The following is a 15,651-nucleotide window of genomic DNA, read 5'->3' on the forward strand; positions in this document are numbered from 1 at the left end:
AATCTTGTGTAACATTCTTTTGTGTGGCACCTTATCGAGCCCTTTTGAAAATCCAAACATGCTTACATCCACTGGTCCCCCTTTATCTACCCTACTAGTTACATCCTCAAAAAACTCTAGTAGATTGTCAAACACGATTTCTCTTTCATAAAACCATGTTAACTCTGCCTAATCATATTATGATTTTCTAAGTGCCCCATTACCACTTCCTTAATAATAGATTCCAGCATTTTCCTGACTACTGATGTCAGGCTAACTGGTATATAGTTCCCTGTTTACTCTCTTCCTCCTTTCTTGAATAGCAGTGTTACATTTGCTACTTTCCAATTCGCTGGGACCATTCTAGAATCTAGAGAGCTTTGGAAGATCATAACCAATGCAGCCGCTATCTCTGCAGCCACCTCTTTTAGAACCCTAGGATGTAGGCCATCAGGTCCAGCAGATTTGTCGGCTTTTAGTGCCATTAATTTCTCCAGTACTTTTTCTTTACTAATATTAATTACTTTATGTTCCTCACTCACATTAGCCCCTTGATTCCCCACTATTTCTGTTATGCTTTTTGTGTCTTCTACTGTGAAGACCGATACAAAATATTTGTTTAATGTCTCTTCCATTTCCTTATTCTCCATTATAATTTTTCCTAACTCAGCCTCTAAGGGACCAGCGTTTACTTTCGCTACTCTCTTCCTTTTTACATACTTGTAGAAGCTCTTACAATCTGTTTTTATATTTCTTGCTAGTTTACTCTCATATTCTATTTTCTCCCCTTTTATCAATTTTTTGGTCATCCTTTGCTGGTTTCTAAAACTCTCCCAATCCTTAGGCTTACTATTCTTCTTGGCAACATTATAAGCCTCTTCTTTTGATTTAATACTATCCTTAACTTCTTTAGAAAGCCACTGATGGATCACTTTTCCTGTGGAGTTTTCATTTCTCAATGGAATGTATATTCATTGAGAATTACAAAATTTTCTTTAAATGTTCACCATTGCTTACCTACTGTCATATCTTTTAATCTAATTTCCCAATCTACCTTAGCCAAGTCACCCCTCATACCTATGTAATTGGCTTTGTTTAAGTTTAAGACTCTAGTTTCAGACATAAGTATGTCACTCTCAAACTCAATGTGAAATTCTATCATATTATGATCACTCTTCTCCAGAGGATCCCTCACTATTAGATTACTAATTTACTCTGACTTATTACACAAGACAAGATCTAAAATAGCCTGTTCCCTGTTTGGTTCCATGGTGTATTGTTCTGGGAAATTGTCTCAAATGCATTCCATGAACTCGTCCTCAAAGCTACTTTTGCCAATTTGATTTGCCCAGTCTATATGAAAATTAAAGTCCCCTACGATTATTGCATTAACTTTGTTACAAACGCCTCTTATTCCTTGATTAATACTCTGTCCAACAGTATAGCTACTATTAGGGGGCCTATAAACTACTCCCATCAGTGTTTTCTGCCCCTTGATATTTCTTATTTCCACCCACACTGTTTCTACTTCCTGATCTTCCGAGCCAAGATCCTTTCTCACTACTGTCCTTATGTCATCCTTTATTATTAGGGCTACCCGACACCCCCCCCCCCCACCCCCCCGGCCACCCCCTTTTCCATTTTGTCTGTCTTTTCGAAAAGTCAAGTACCCTGGAATATTTAATTCCCAACTTTGGTCGCCTTGCAACCACGTCTCAGTAATGGCTACTAGATCAAACCCATTTATGCTATTAATTCATCTTTCTTGTTACGAATGCTTCGTGTATTCAGATAAAGCACCTTTAATTTTAACTTTTTACTATTTTTCCCTGATTTGACCTTATACACTGATACATTATTACTGTTAAACTCTTTGTCCCTTCCTGTCACACTCTGCTCATCTTTACCCAAATCGCTACACTGCTCTATGGCCTCGACTTTTCTGTTTAGATTTATAAATCTCCCCTCACCTGAACCCTCCCCCAATAAGCCCTATCTACAGCCCAAGTCATTCAGTTCACCAGGTCACTGGTCCCAGCCCCGCTTAAGTGGAGCCCATCCCAACAGAACAGCTCCCTCTTTCCCCAGTCCTGGTGCCCGTGCCCCATGAATCGAAACCCCTGTCTCCCATACCACTCTTTGAACCACGCTTTTAACTCTCTGATCTGTTTGTCCCTATGCCAATTTGCACGTGGCTCAGGTAGCAATCCAGAGATTATTACCTTGGAGGTTCTGCTTATTAATTTAGACCCTAGCTCCTCAAACTCCTTCAGCAGAACTTCATTCCTAGTTCTACCTATGTCATTGGTTCCTACGTGGACCATGACAACTGGATCCTCCCCCTCATGCTCCAAGTTCTTTTCCAGCCACGAAGAGATGTCCTTAACCCTGGCACCGGGCAGCCAACACAGCCTTCGGGACTCCCAGTCACGGCTACAGAGAACAGTGTCTATCCCCCTGACTATACTATCCCCGACCACTACCACATTCCTTTTCACTCCCCCTCCTGTACCACGGTGCCGTGGTCAGTTTGCCCATCCTCCCTGCAGTCTTTGTTCTCATCCACACAGGTAGCAAGCACCTCGTACTTTAACGAAGCTCATTTCATAATGAATTCATTTAACATTCCTTTATATAAATTGTTTATTTTAAATTAAAGCCGTGTTTGCTTCTTAGGGCTGATTTTACAAATTTGAGCACCCAATGCATCTTGGGAATTTGGGCACAGAGGTCAGATAGGGCCTTGCAGGATTATGCCTCCCGTTAAAGCCTGCAGGACACAATGATGCTGGTGTCCCAAATTCCCAATACGTGTTCCCACCGCGCACAGCTCAGCACCAAAAACACAATTCATCATATATTTTTTTTAAAGAAGGCAGAATTTAGAATCTTGTTCCGCAACTTCCACTCATTAACGCAAAAGGACCAATGCCTAGCTGTGCACTTACTGCTCTGTTTCCACATTGAAGAAGTGGGAGCCCCGTTGAATCTGGAATATATCAGGTGTAGTCAAACAGCTATTTATTGTGCCTGTCAAAAGCCCGCCATCATCCGAGACTTCATTACCCTATTTTCCTGTAATCTGTCATTTTCATCGCTGTAATTGAAATGCAGGCCTCACCTTCTTGTCTGGTGTCTGAGGGGAACCATGGTAACGGCACACAGAGTTCAGATGCTAAATTGCCTCAGTGTATTTTGCTCAAGGAACAGATTCATCGAGAGAACTCTCGTGTCACAGCAGGGGGGGGGCGGGGGGGTTCCATCTTAGTCATCTCCTGCCGTTCGTCTCATTAAAGATACTGACCTCAGGGGTCTGCCCGTGCTTATTAATATAAAGGAAAGTAATGGGTAAGCCGTTCTTTCAACTCTGAAACTAGTTTTAGCCCATTACTGGCGGGATTTGTGACAGAGGATGAAGGTCAGTGTGACATTGATAGTGACAGTAATTGTGGTTGATGGAAACCTGGCAGAGAGTGAGGCATAAAGCTTGATCGTAAGAATCATGTCGAGAACTTATGCAAGGCACAACTCACACGGACGCAATTGGGATACATCCTCCATGTCACTGAGATCATGCAGGAAGTAACATCGAATTATTTACTTCTGATCATGTTCACAGTCTTATTTTTAACAACGCTCTTCTGAAGAAGTGTCAATGGAGCCTTTGCCCGTATCCTAACTCGCACCAAGTCCCGTTCACCCATCACCCATTGTATTCGCTGACCTACATTGGCACCTGCAATGCCTCGATTTTAAAACTCTCGTCCTTGTCTTTAAATCCCTCCATGGCCTCGCCCCTCCCTATCTCACTAACCTCCTCCAGCCCGATAACCCTCCGAGATCTCTGCACTCCTCCAATTCTGGCCTCTTGCGCACCCCAGATTTTCATCGCTCCACCATTGGCAGCCTCGGCCCTAAGCTCTGGAATTCCCTTTCTCAACCTCTCCGCCTCTCTACTTCTCTCTCCTCTGTTAAGACACTCCTTAAAACCTACCTTTAAAATCTACCTCTTTGACCAAGCTTTTGGTCACCCGTCCTAATATCTCCTTATGTGGCTCGGTGTCAAAATATGTTTGGTAATCACTCTTGTAATGTGCCTTGGGACATTTTACTACGTCAAAGGCGCTATATAAATGCAAGTTGTTGTAGGAGCACATATCAGGAAATAACTTGCACCGAGCACACCACTCCCCATCCATTATCATAGTCAGCGAACTATAGGATTTTACAGTGCAGAAGGAGGCCATTCAGCCCAGAGTATCTGTGCCAGCTCGCTGAAAGAGCTTCCCACTTATTCCCAATCCCCTGGCCTTTCCCCATACCCTTTTAATTCTTTTTCCTCACATAATCTAAATTCATTAAAATTGAATATGCGGAGCAAAACGCAGCACTTGCCAGCTGAGCGTGGGCCAGCAGGACCAGCACAAAGCATTTAATGGGGCTTGACATTGGCCTCCTTTATAGGACAGCCGATTTGACTTGGGTGGCTGTTTACCTTCCGGAGGTCATGACCCAGTAGAATCATAGAATCATGGAAAGGTTACAGCATGGAAGGAGGCCGTTCAGCCCATCGAATCCATGCCGGCTCTATGCAACAGCAATCCAGCTAGTCCCACTCCCCCACCCTATCCCCATAGCCCTGCAAGTTTTCCTTTCAAGTACTTATCCAGTTCCCTTTTGAAAGTCACACGGACTGCAGCGGTTCAAGAAGGCGGCTCACCACCACCTTCTCAAGGGCAATTAGGGATGGGCAATAAATGCCGGCCTCGCCAGCGACGCCCACATCCCATGAACGAATTTTTAAAAAATCTGCCTCCACCACCCCCTCGGGCAGTGCATTCCAGATCCTAACCACTCGCTGCGTAAAAAAGCTTTTCCTCATGTCACCTTTGGTTCTTTTGCCAATCACCTTAAATCTATGTCCTCTGGTTCTTGACCCTTCTGCCAATGGGAACAGTTTCTCTCTGTCTGTTCTGTCCAGACCCTTCATGATTTTAAATACCTTTATCAAATCTCCTCTCAACCTTCTCTGTTCCAAGAAGAACAACCCCAGCTTCTCCAGTCTATCCGCGTAACTAAAGTCCCCCATCCCTGGAATTATTCTAGTAAATCTTTTCTGCACCCTCTCTAAGGCCTTCACATCTTTCCTAAAGTGCGGTGCCCAGAACTGAACACAATACTCCAGTTGTGGTTGAACCAGTGTTTGGTAAAGGTTCATCATGATTTCCTTGCTTTTGTACTCTATGCCTCTATTTATGAAGCCCAATATCCCGTATGCCTTTTTAACCAGTTTCTCAATCTGCCCTTCCACTTTCAATGATTTGTACACATATACCGCCAGGTCTCTCTGTTCCTGAGCTCCTTTTAGAATTGTGCCCTTTAGTTTATATTACCTCTCCTCGAACTTCCTACCGAAATGTATCACTTCACATTTTTCTGCGTTAAATTTCATCTGTCAAGTGTCCGCCCATTCCACCAGCCCATCTATACCCTCTTGAGGTCTATCACTATCCTCCTCACTGTTCACTATACTTCCAAGTCTTGTGTCATCTGCAAATTTTGAAATTGTGCCCTACACTCAAGTCCAAGTCATTAATATATATCAAGAAAAGCAGTGGTCCCAGTACCGACCCCTGGGGAACACCACTGTACACCTCCCTCCAATCCGATAAACAACCATTCACCACTGCTTCCTGTTACTTAGCCAATTTTGTATCCATGCTGCTACTGCCCCCTTTATTCCATGGGCTTCAATCTTGATGACAAGCACATTTTGCGGCACTTCATCAAACGCCTTTTGAAAGTCCATAGACACCACATCAACTGCATTGCCCTCATCGACCCTCTCTGTTACCTCATCGAAAACTCTATCAAGTTAGTTAAACATGATTTGCCTTTGACAATTCCATGCTGGCTTTCCCTAATCAATCCACACTTGTCCAAGTGACTGCTAATTCTGTCCTGGATTATTGTTTCTAAATGTTTCCCTACCACAGAGGTTAAACTGACTGGCTTGTAGTTGCTGGGTTTATCCTTAGACCCTTTTTTGAACAAGGGTGTAACATTTGCAATTCTCCAGTCCTCTGGCACCACCCCCGTATCTACGGATGTTTGGAAGATTATGGCCAGCACCACCGCAATTTCCACCCTTACTTCCCTCAGCGACCTACGATGCATCTCATCCGGGTGACTTATCTACTTTAAGTACAGCTAGCCTTTCAAGTACCTCCTCTTTATCAATTTTTAGCCCATCCAGTATCTCAACTATATCTTCCTTTACTGAGTCCCTAGCACCATCTTCGTCTCTGGTAAGGACAGATTCAAAGTACTCATTTAGTACCTCGGCCATCCCCTCTGCCTCCATGATTAGATCTCCTTTTTGGTTCCTGATCAGCCCCACCCCTCCTCTTACTACCCGTTTACTGTTCACATGCCTGTAGAAGACTTTTTCAATTACCCTTTATGTTAGCCGCCAATCTATTCTCATACTCTTTCTTTGCCTCTGTTATTTCCTTTTTCACTTCCCATCTGAACTTTCTATATTCAGTAGATAAGTCACCCGCCTACATTGCTGCACTCAACTGGGTGCCAGAATCTTGCCTGCGTCCAGTTTTTGTTTGGGGGCAGAGGAGCAGCAGGAATTCTGGTGGAATGACACAATCCGGATGGCGCCACCGGGTATTCCAGGAGTTGGGCGAAAGTGGCGGATAAACAGGATGATCAGGACAGTGGTGGTTCCATAATGCGTAATTCCTGATGATTTTGAATTTTTTTTTTCATTCTTGGGATGTGGGCTAAGGTCAAGGCCAACGGCATTTAATGGCCATCCCTAGTTGCCCTGAGAAGGTGGTGGTGGGTCTTCCTCTTGAATCGCTAATCTTTGTAACCAGTTTAATACAACAGAGGCCACCTCAGAGAGTAGTTTGGGACTTGAGATACCTGTAAGTTGGGTAAGGACAGAAAGTTTCCTTCAGTGAAGGACATTAATGAACCAGTTGGGTTTTTACGACAATCTGGCAGCTTCGTGGTCACTTTTACTGGGTGCCACTTTTTGTTCATTTCCAGATTTTTTAAACTGACTTCAAATTCCCAGACTGCCATGGTGGGATTTGAACTCACGTTCTCTGGATTATCAGTCCAGGCCTCCGAATTACAAGTCCAGTAACACTGCCGTACTCATGTGATACTATATATTATAACTATATACAAACAAAGGAGATGCTTTTGCCTCTGCAGTGTACAGGGGGAATATGTAATACCTGCCTCTTTCTTTTCCTCCTCATTTCTATAGGTTTGGATGTGCGGAGGTCACATGTACGACGCTCCTTGTTCCAGAGTAGGACACATCTACAGAAAGTACGTCCCTTATAAAGTTCCCTCTGGGACCAGTTTAGCGAGGGTGAGTACTTCAGTGATTGGTTTCCTCCCTTTACAGGGAACAGTGTAGCCAAGGTGAAGAATGCCAGTGAGACAATAAGTAGTTTCATGTCATATAGAATCATGGAATCATACAGCAAAGAAGGAGGCCATTCGGCCCATCGTGCCTGTGCCGGTTCTTTGAAAGAGCTATCCAATTAGTCCCACTCCCCCTGCTCTTGCCCCATAGCCCTGCAATTTTCTCCCCTTCAAGTATTTATCCAATTCCCTTTTGAAAGTTACTATTGATTCCACCACACTTTCAGGCAGCACATTCCGGATCATAATAACTCACAGCATAAAAAAAATTCTCCTCATCTCGCCTCTAGCTCTTTTGCTAATTATCTTAAACCTCTGTCCTCTGGTTATCGACTCTCCTGCCACTGGAAATAGAAACAATGTTTTTCAAAATGTTCCTAATGTGTCTATTAACCTGCTGAAAATGCAATTGATTTTACTCTTTTGGTCCCCAATGTAGGACTTCCTAAAATTAATTTGATAAAGATTATGCTACATTTTTCCAAAACTCATGCTAATGTCTCAAAAAAACTGACTTAAACAATAACATCTGTTTGGTGTGTACGAGACAAGGGATCTTCACATGTTGATTAAATGCCTAGGTCACTGTTTGAGGTTTTAAAATTAAGCTCACTTCTGACGAGTAGACTTAAGTGCTATTGTCACTATTTATGCACAATATCTTATTAAAACAAATGAAGCCCTAAAAACATACTTATGAAGATGGGAAAAATAGACATCTGCCTGAGGTGGATTTGAGCTTTCTGTTAAAGAGCTCAAGTAGCCGTTTTATTTCTTTGTCTGCAGTGTTGGAAAGGTTTCCCATCTTTGGAAAAGATGATAAGCTGTCTTTAACATGGTATAATTCTTGTATTGTGACCACAATCAACTGGCAGTCTATTTACCAGAGTATATATTGTTGTTAATTGCGAATGATGTGATCCCTTCTGTACAGCGAGACTGCATTAATATTAAATAGAGAAGACATCATTCACACTGAAATTTAAAAAGACATTTTTCTTGTGTTAAAGATCACACAAAACAGATCAATTTCACATCATTCACCTACTGTCCAGGCAAACCTTCCTCATAAATCCCACGGCACTATTTTGAAGTAGAGCAGGGGAGTTCTCCCCAGTGTCCTGGCCAATATTTATCCCTCAACCAACATCACTAAAACAGATTATCTGTTCATCATCACATTGCTGTTTGTGGGATCTTGCTGTGTTTAAATTGGCTGCAGCGTTTCCTACATTACAACAGTGACTACATTTTAAACAGTACTTCATTGGTTGCAAAGCGTTTTGGGACGTGCTGAAAAACGCTATGTGTGAATGATGTCTTCTCTATTTAATATTAATGCAGTCTCGCTGTACAGAAGGGATCACATCATTCGCAAATCTTTCTTTCTTTCTATGATATCGCTCATGTGAGATTTGGTCTGTTGATTTGTACTGGAGATGAAATTAATTATTTTACACAGGTTTCTAAATTCCTTTCCTTTACTTGTCAGGATGGCATTGATCCAATGTAGTTTGAATTATTAAGGAAAGAATAAAATATTAAACAGGTTTACGCTACCACAGCAGCAGCACAAGATGACTAAATTACATATTGATGCAATCCACCTTAATAATTCCCTTCCCTTTGACATTGTGCCCATTCTGTTGCCATTGATTATGTTTAACAATAGGTTTGGTGTGAAAGTGAAGATAAGACAGGAGGTTGCAGCGAGGGTTCGGGTGGTTAGTTGACAGATCTCAATGAGTATTGTAAGATTACTTTTCTCTCTTCAGAATACAAAAGGCTAAGAAATCAAGCGAGATACTGTAGTTATTTTCTAACTTTAAAGAATTTAGTCTGGCATACAAAGATGACAGTTATTACCAGAAAGAAAGTAGTAGCTTCTCATGCAACCTGTATTCTAGCGAGTACAATTCAAGACAAAGAATTGATCAAGTTCTTTGTCTTGGGAAAAGATGAAGGTCCCTCTCCTACGCCACCTTGTCCTGACATCACCTGTGGTTCTCCTGAAAACCCTTGTAGAATGGGCCATTTTATACGGTTTACTTTTCAAAATCTACTGTTTAATTATCATACCGTTCATGGGGTGTTTTAAACAACAAAGAATCTCTTTGTTTGCAGGCCTTGCTTTCTTATCTCTGCAACTGTCAGCAGTGTTTCTTCTTATCAGGTTACTTCAGGTATAATCTTACGAAGGCTCCATTTCTCTCTCCGAGCATTCTGGACAATAAGTAAAGACCATCATGCACCCTGATTTTTGGTCAAGCTGACAGTTCTTTTACCAAGAAATCGAGGGTCTCAAGTCCAATGTTTTAGTCTTCTTTAAAGCACGTTTCAGAAGTCTAAAATCCTTCAGTATCCATTTCTGCCTTTGTGATGAGAGTACCTGCTGTTCCATTTCACGGGCTATTTTCTCAGCATCCCTCTGCAGCTCTGCTGTCAGCTCCTTCCAGTTCACGCGCCACGAAGGCAGGCAGATGGGTGACTTTCTCCCAGGCCTCTGTGCCAGTTTTGAGCTCGCCGTTAGGAGGGGCATGAAAAACGACCCGATTGCCCTCCGACTTTACCTCCCCACACTCTGAAGAAAAGCGACACCAGTGAGACTGGTACACCAGCAGTGTGGCGCACAGCAAGCAACACCAACAACAGCAACAACTTGCATTTATATAGCGCCTTTAATGTAGTAAAACATCCCAAGGCACTTTACGGGAGTGTTAGCAAACAAAATTTGACCCAAGCCACATAGAACAAGTTTCAAAAGTCTTAGTGTCAAAGTTTTTTGGACACTAAAGGAATCAAGGGATATGGGGATCGGGCAGGAAAGTGGAATTGAGGTAAAAGATCAGCCATGATCTGATTGAATGGCGGAGGAGGCTCGAGGGGCCATTTGGACTACTCCTGCTCCTATTTCTTATGTTCTCAAGTTCTTATAAAGATACATTAGGACACGTGACTGAAAGCTTGGTCAAACAGGTAGGTTTTAAGAAGCGTCTTAAAGGAGGAGGGAGAGGTAGAGAGGCGGAGAGTTTAGGAAGGGGATTCCAGAGCTTAGGGCCTAAGCAGCTGAAGGCATGGCCGCCAATGGTGGACCGATTAAAATTGGGGATGTGCAAGAGGCCAGAATTGGAGGAGCTCAGAGATCTCGGAGGGTTGTAGGGCTGGAGGAGATTACAGAGATAGGGAGGGGCGAGGCCATGGAGGGATAAGGCCTCGAGCCTGTTCCGCCATTTAATAAGATCATGGCTGATCTTCTACCTCAACTCCACTTTCCCGCCCTATCCCCATATCCCTTGATTCCCTGATTTGAAAACAAGGATGAGAATTTTAATATCGAGGCATTGCTGAACTGGGAGCCATTCAGTGGTGCAGAGATCCAGCATGTTGCTCCATTCTGATTATCGCTGGGGTTTTAAAGCATATTTTACCATTGTTCATACTGACCACAATAGCTTGATTTGAAAACATCGGTATTGTCATTTGTCTTCAGTTGTATAAAGTTCTGGTGAGACCACATCTGGAGCACTGTGTTCAGTTCTGGCTACCGCACCTCAGGAAGGATATATCAGCCTTGGAAGGGGTGCAGCGGAGATTCACCAGGATGATTCCAGGTCTAAAAGGGTTAAATTATGAGAGCAGGTTGCATAGACTAGGCTTGTATTCCCTTGAGTATAGAAAATTAAGGGATGATCTAATTGAGGTGTTTAAGATAATTAAAAGGTTTAATAGGGTAGGTAGAGAAAAACTATTTCCTCTGGTGGGGGAGTCTAGAACAAGGGGAAATAACCTTAAAATTAGAGCTAGGCTGTTCAGGGGTAAATTCTGGAAGCACTTCTTCACACAAATAGTAGTGGAAATCTGGAACTCTCTCCCCCAAAAAAGTTGTTGAGGCTGGAGGTCGATTGAAAATGTCAAAACTGAGATTGATAGATTTTTGTTGGATAAGGGTATTAAACGATGTGTAAACCAAATGCAGATAATTTGAGTAAAGATACAGATCTGCCATGATCTAATTGAATGGCAGAACAGGCTTGAAGGGCTGAATGGCCTCCTCCTATTCCTATGTTCAAACAACTAAAAATGTAAGAGGATAAATTAAGTAAAACCTTTGAAAATCCAGACTGGCAGGTTGGCTCAGTTGGTAGTACTCTGGCGCTGGTATAGAAGATTATGGGTTTCAGTCCCATACCAGAATTTAAGCACATAATCCTGACTGACACTCCAGTTCTCTACTGGGGAGTGATGCATTGTAACCGGTGCCATTTCCAAGGGAGCAGAGGAGGCGATTTAATAGATGCTTTTAAAACTATGAAGAGTTTTGATAGAGTGAACAGGGAACGACTATCTCCTCTGGTTGGGGAGTCTGTGGTGAGGTGGGAGGGGCGGGGGGGGGGGGGGGGGGGTCATCAATTTAAAATGGTCACTAAGTGACTGTAGAGGGGCATTCGAAGAAATGTCTTCACACAGAGAGTTGTTAGAGCACGGAATGCTTTTCCAGAGAGAATACCTGACGCAGAGACCGTTGCATGTTTTAAGAGAAAATTGGATAAATATTTGAAGCAGAGGAAGGTACAGGGCGCTGGGGAGAGAGCAGGGCAGTGGGAATAGTTTCGGATTTCTCTGGCAAAGAGCCGGGATCATAGGTCAAATGACCTCCTTCTGCACTGGGAGCTTCTATGGTTCTAGGAGATACCGCCCTTGAGATGAGGTATTAAAACAATGTCCTGCCAATCTGCTTAGATACATTTTTAATAATAGTTATAGTTACAGCTATATAAAGCTCTGGTTAGACCCCATTTAGAGTACTGGGTTCAGTTCTGGGCACCATACCTCAGGAAGGATATATTGGCCTTGGAGGGGGTGCAGCGCAGATTCACCTGAATGATACTGGGACTAAAAGGGTTAAATTATGAGGACAGGTTGTATAGACTAGGCCTGTATTCCCTCAAGTATAGAAGATAGGGTAGATGGAGAGAAATTATTTCCTCGGGTGGGAGAGTCCAGAACAAGGGGGCATAGCCTTAAAATTAGAGCTAGGTCGTTCAGGGGTGATGCCAGGAAGCATTTCTTCAAGCAAATCTGAAACTCCCCCAGAAAGCTATTGAGGCTAGGGGTCAATTGAAAATTTCAAAACTGAGATAGATGGATTTTTGTTAGGTTAAGGGATATGTAAATCAAGGCGGGTAGATGGAGTTAGATCAACCATATCTAATTGAATGGCGGAAAAGTCTCGAGGGACTGAATGGACTATCATGTTCCTATGCTGGGTAGAGATACTGACAGCTCACTTTGCTGCAGACATTCATTTGTTTCTTTCCTCAAGGTAGACTTTCCAATTAGTAGAGTTCTCTTTATATCATAGCACATTCCTGTGCGAGCTATTTTTACACAGAAGAAGAGCTTCAATACATCAATCCGATATTTGCAGTTTCATCCAGTATCCCCTTATCCTCCTGTCACAGTTCAACTTGAAATAATGTTCCCGATTTCGTTTTTCGGTATAGTTTGTTGTTTCACGCACTTCTACGAAATCCCTATTTATCCTTAAAGTACATGAACTTTGCCGATCAGAAAATCTACCTCTGTCACGTCATACCTTTCTTCCGCTGCAGTTGGTTTAGGCTTGGAAGAAGCCCTTCATCACAAAAAGAGTAATGAACATTTGGAATGAACTTCAGGGTGGGATAGGCTAGGGAAATGGAGGCAAAATCCTTGGGATCATTTCGGAAACAGTTGGATAGAGTAAAGTGAGGATTACGGGCTTGATCTATATGGTTGAACCACGAATGGGCAAATGGCCTTCCTCAGCTATAATCTACCTTGTGATTCCAGAAATTAGAGGATACATTTTCTGATGGGCGATGTTTTGGTGTGAGCACTTTAAGCTGCGTAAAAGAAATAATTTATATAACGCCTCTCACGGCCTCAAAATGTCCCAAACACTTTACAGTGAAGTATTTTTCAAGGGCAGTTGCTGTCGTAATGTAGGAAATGCAGCAGTCAATTTGCACATAGCAAGCTCCCAAAAACAGCAATGCAAATAACCAGACAATCTGTTTTTTTAGTGATGCTGGTTGAGGGATAAGTTTGGCCATGACACCTTAGAGAACTCTCAAGGGCTGTCAGATCTTTCACATCCACCTGAGAGAGCAGACAGGGCCTCAGTTAACATCTCATCCAGAAGACAGTACTACACTCCCTCACTAGGACTGTCAGCCTGTATTAGGTGCTCAAGTTTCTAGAGTGGGCAAATCAGCGGTGTGATTTCTTCTTCCTGCAGTCCCTGCTAGGTCTGTCAATGATTGACAGTTTGATGTGGTAATAGGTCATTCTGGAGTTCTGACATTTGAGTTGTGGCTTGCTTGTCTTCCTTCTGTTTCCCATCCCCCATCAATCAAACGAAAAAAAACCTCATTTTGATTTGGGTTTTTCTTTACTCAACATCACCTTTTAATTCTCAGCCGTTCACAGGCCTGAACTTGATCCTTCCAGAGCGCGCAATGTACTTTTATTAAAGTGTTCAGAAATGTTAAATCACCCTCAGTGGAGAAGGCAGTCCTAGATTAACATCAAATCTGCCCGGTATCCTAGAGGTGTGAGCGCCCCAGTACAATTTGTTCACACAAAAGGGCTTTCGGCAAAATTGAAGTTCCATTCACCCCTTGCCCTCCTTCTCCCTCATACACTGTTTTTTCCCCAGAGAGGAGAGGCAGGGGAGCTGCTCGAAACTCTCTAAACAATCATGCTCTGTGAACCAACCACTGAGATATATCCAAGCATGTCCCAGGAGTCACCGAACCTCTGATATTCCATCTCTCCCAATAGGCCAAGTTATATCAGGATTCACCAGGTGGGGACGAAACAGCACAACATAGGAACAGGAGTAGGCCATTCAGCCCCTCGAGCCTGTTCCACCATTCAATTAGATCATGGCTGATCTGTACCTCAACTCCATTTTACCCGCATTGGTTCCAAATCACTTAATACCCATCCTAACAAAAATCTATCAATCTCAGTTCTGCAATTTTCAGTTGACCCCCAGCCTCAATAGCTTTTTGGGGGGAGAGAGTTCCAGATTTCCACTACCCTTTGTGTGAAGAAGTGCTTCCTGAAATCACCCCTGAATGGCCTAGCTCTAATTTTAAGGTTATACCCCATTTTTCTGGACTGCCCCACCAGAGGAAATCATTTCTCTCTACCTACTCTATCATGTCACGCTACACGTTACCCCACCAGCGAACAAATGTTATCTGTTTTTAATATAACGGGTCAGTTGCTGTCTTTTCTATGTTTCTACCTCTCTATCTCTGTTTTTTTTTGTTTGTTGTTTTTTTTTGGTGATTTGTATATTCTGTGAGACCTGGCAGGTAACACCTGTCTGTCTGCACACTGATTGCCTTGGCAACGGGCAGTTGAAAAAACTGTCTGTACTCACCAAGCATTGTTCTGTGAATTATAAATGTGATTTCATTTCGAGGATTTCATTTTCACATCGTTCACCTGACGAAGGAGGAAGCCTCCGAAAGCTTGTGAATTTAAAATAAAATTGCTGGACTATAACTTGGTGTTGTAAAATTGTTTACAATACTCTATCAAACCCTTTAATCATCTTAAACATCTCAATTAGATCACCCTTTAATCTTTTATACTAGAAGGAATGCAAGCCTAGACTATGCAATCTGTCCTCCTACAGGATTCACCTTGTGGGGACCAAACAGCACAAGCCCATATCTGAGACGTCTGCGAGCACTACCCCGCCATGTTTTGAAAATCTTTGGTCTATCCAGCTCAAACTTCATGGTGGTTTGAGGGATTATTGAGAAATGATTATTGTCGAAGTGGCCCCCCCCCCAGCTATACCAGTACCGTTGATTTCTTGTCTTCACCCACCCTCTTCCTCAGCCGAACCTTCTCTACAACTGACAAGCTCTTGAGGTTGAGTGGAGGTTAGCAATAGTGATAATCAATCCATGTGATTGCAGAGATCGTTACGGTTTTGTAACGCCAAGGTTCACCCCGCAACCCCACCCCCACCACCCCCGCCCTGGCCGTATTAAAACAACTTTTTCTCCCAGAAGATAGAGATGTCGACTTGTTAAAACTGATTTTCTAGTTCTGACATTTAACTTTTAACAGTGAAGGTTGTGTCAGCACTGTGTAACCCTCGCTCCCCCACACCTCACACCTTACATAGAATTACAACGAATTTACAGCACA

The 15,651-nt window shown here is 42.9% G+C and overlaps 1 protein-coding gene across 4 annotated transcripts in view; it reads left to right on the forward strand.

The window, feature by feature from the left end:
* Positions 1-15,651, forward strand: part of galntl6 (polypeptide N-acetylgalactosaminyltransferase like 6) — a 1,033,047-nt gene that overhangs the window by 929,116 nt on the left and 88,280 nt on the right. For all 4 annotated transcript variants that reach the window (XM_067982486.1, XM_067982485.1, XM_067982488.1 and 1 more), the window contains one exon: positions 7,271-7,378. In XM_067982486.1, the coding sequence (XP_067838587.1) occupies positions 7,271-7,378 (108 nt within the window). The remainder of the gene's footprint in view (positions 1-7,270; positions 7,379-15,651) is intronic.

Source organism: Heptranchias perlo, chromosome 4 (assembly GCF_035084215.1).
Source record: "Heptranchias perlo isolate sHepPer1 chromosome 4, sHepPer1.hap1, whole genome shotgun sequence".
NCBI classification, from domain to species: Eukaryota; Metazoa; Chordata; class Chondrichthyes; order Hexanchiformes; family Hexanchidae; genus Heptranchias; species Heptranchias perlo.